This window comes from Musca vetustissima, unplaced genomic scaffold (assembly GCF_032173495.1).
Source record: "Musca vetustissima isolate MV318-11 ecotype Yass unplaced genomic scaffold, APGP_CSIRO_Mvet_v1 utg30251, whole genome shotgun sequence".
Lineage (NCBI taxonomy): Eukaryota > Metazoa > Arthropoda > Insecta > Diptera > Muscidae > Musca > Musca vetustissima.
Window position 1 is genome coordinate 1 of NW_026883471.1, and position 3,200 is coordinate 3,200.

The 3,200-nt window shown below is 35.5% G+C and overlaps 1 protein-coding gene across 1 annotated transcript; it reads right to left on the bottom strand.

Annotated features, from left to right (window-relative positions):
- Nucleotides 1-1,371: 1,371 nt before the first annotated feature.
- Nucleotides 1,372-2,038, bottom strand: LOC133330335 (uncharacterized; the record flags this gene model as incomplete). Its single annotated transcript, XM_061538795.1, has 2 exons — nucleotides 2,033-2,038; nucleotides 1,372-1,887 (listed from the first exon to the last, which is right to left on the bottom strand). Coding segments are annotated over exons 1-2 (522 nt in total), but the record flags the coding sequence as incomplete, so codon positions are not given.
- Between the last annotated feature and the right edge of the window lie 1,162 nt (nucleotides 2,039-3,200).

The window sequence follows — 3,200 nt, forward strand, 5'->3', positions numbered from 1 at the left end:
TATGGCGACATCTTTGGAAAATCAAATTTATGTGTACGAATAGTAAATAGAATAGAAAATGCACTAAATTTGGATTTGGGCAACGGCGAGATCTGGAAATCTAAAATTTAGAATTAGGGTCACTGACGGAGAGTTAGAAAGAAGTACCAAGGGGGTTTTGGAAGTAATTGGTACTAAATTTAGTGGTGGTGATGGTACTTATGTGTTCGAAAAGTGCTAAATGAAACTAAATGTGGAACCTGTACGTATTTGCTAAAATCTGATCTATATTTAATCTGTGTAATAAAATAAAAAATCAATTTCTTAAGAAGAGTACTAAATAGTAATAAACTTGATATTAGATGTAGAAATAGAGGTGGAATTCAAAACTATAGTACAACAAATTACACAGTATTCACCATTTACATATGAAATATTTTTTTATTCCCTTTCCGCATACGAAGTAGCGGGCACTTTGCTAGTATATATATATGATCCATGTTTGAACATAGCCCCCATAACTTGGCACATAGCATTTTTTTCCACCAAATTAGATTTCTATTTTGAAGCCCGAAGCAATGTCCCGTTTAATTTTGGGTATCTTGTAGTTTAAATTTTCCAATCTAAGTGTAATTTCAACATTCTGAAGAAAAAAACTGAACAATAATATTTTCAGTGCTTGATTGGGAACCCGGCGAGATGACACAAGGAGAGACAACATGATGATCCTCTAGGACATTACTAGTGTAATCGGCCACTTTACTGAAAAAGGTAAGATTTTTGCGTGTTAGTCGGTTCACACATAGATAAAGATCACATATTTAAGTTCATTGAATTTCATGTCAATATTCCTTCGAATAGCGGACGTCTATATAAAAGTGGTGAAGGGTATCATATAGTCGGCCCAGTCCGACTTTACTACTTTCCTTACTGATTTTAAAATAAAATTTTGACCCGGCTTAACTTACCGCTCTTTTGTATTTGCCAATAATTTATGAGGGTATTTTCTATACTTCAAAATATATTTGGAATAAAAATTGTATATAAAACTAATTTTTACACTTACAAACTAATTAACAACATTTGAGGTGTACATTTGAGGTGTAAGATTTAATTGACGATCCAAAAAATTATTAATGTCAGTCACAATATGTCATATATGTAATAGTTTATCATCAAACGTATCGGCCAAGCCTGTTCATTCACTAATGACTTTTTTATTTTTACTACCTTAAGAACTTTAACATTGCGAACACCAAATCTACATCGCCATAATCCGACATAAACTCCACCAAAACCACCATCTCCTTTAAGAATTTTGAAAATTTTTACATCAGGAAAAGTCGAGTAACTGGTGTCACCGAAACCTCCTCGAATATCTTTCTGAATTACTTTGATAATCTTCACATCCGGAAAACTGGAGAATCCACTGCCATCGAAACTGCCATAATCTCCAGTAACGCCAACATCCACTTTAGCTTTGACATTGATAATCTTTACAAAAGCAGCAGTGGCATAATCACTGGTAAACCCGCTGGCATAACTGCCAGTGAGCCCACCAACATAGCCGCGGGGAATGCTAATATCATTAACACGCGGAGAGATGACTTGGATATTTTTAACAGGCGCAGCATGACTAAAGCCGTTACTATAACCACCGATGTAGCTCCCATCAATACCACCTCCAACAGCGCCGTCATGGACATCATGAGGAGTGTGTACACCAGCTTTACTGAAAACATTTACTGCTGCGCCACTGCTGGCGAATGCACCTCCGTAACGACCCACGTAAGAACCTCCGACACCGACACCACCGAATGCATCGGAATAGGCGTTAGAACTACTAACACCGTCACCGATTAGGCCAGCATTTGCTAGGGTTAATACAGTAACAAAGCAAACGAAAACCTGAAACAATCGGAAGAGACAAAGAGAGGGAGAGAAAGATAAAGAAAGAGAAAATAAAAACAAAATAAAATAAAATAAAGATTTGAAAACGCTCGCATTTTAGAAATAAAAAGTCATTGCCAAGGTTAGGTCAATGCCAACTCACCTTCATGTTGTTAGTATCGTTTATAGATATCATACACATCCAAAACTTAGTTTGAAGTTTGTTGAACTGCTGTTCTGAACTCTGAGCTCAGATGAGTGTTGATTGATATTCCGGCAACATTATTTTTGTTTTAAATGCAAGTTGTTTTGTTCTTAAAATTGTACGATATTTTAATTCTTATTTTGATAAACAATTGATATATATTTCTATTAGAATTTTCAATTTATAACCAGTAAGGAAAGTAGTAAAGTCGGACGGGGCCGACTATATGATACCCTCCACCACTATGGGTATATTAAACAGGACTATTAGCATGAAATTGGATGAAATAAAATATGTGATATTTATCTAAATGTGAATCTACCTAGATCTATCCATAAAGTATGTAAATCGACTTCAAACAAATATTAATAGGTCATCCGTTGGACTATGTCTGTACTTCTAGAAAACGCAACTATATAATTTTATGCTCAATTTTGCACGATGTGCAAACTTTTATGTCAATCTGACTAACATGAGGAGATTGATGCCCAATTTACTTGAAATAGGGCGAAAATATGTATGGTGCGTCAATTACTTAAAATCAATCTATAATAAAAGGGGCTATATCTATCTAAATCTGGACCGATTTTCACGAAACTTGGCAGATATCATTCTAGACCTAAATGATTGGGCTGTACCAAATTTCGTGCAAATCGAACGATATATAGGGACTTTGTGGCACCATTTACATGAAATCGGACGAAACTATATATGGGAGATATATCTAAATCAGGACCACTTTTCATGAAACTTTGCAGACATCATTCTAGGCTCAATTAAGTACGTTATGCCGAATTTCGTGCAAATCGAAGGATATATAGGGACTTTGGTGCGCCATTTACATGAAATCGGACGAAACTATATATGAGAGCTATATCTAAATATGGACCGATTTTCTCGAAAGTTGGCAGACATCATTCTAGGCTCAATTCAGTACGTTATGCCAAATTTCGTGCAAATCGAAAGATATATAGGGACTTTGGGGCACCATTTACATGAACTCGGACGAAACTATATATGGGAGCTATATCTAAATCTGGACCGATTTTCTCGAAACTTGGCAGACAGCATTCTAGACCTAAATGATTAGGCTGTACCAAATTTCGTGCAAATCGAAAGATATATA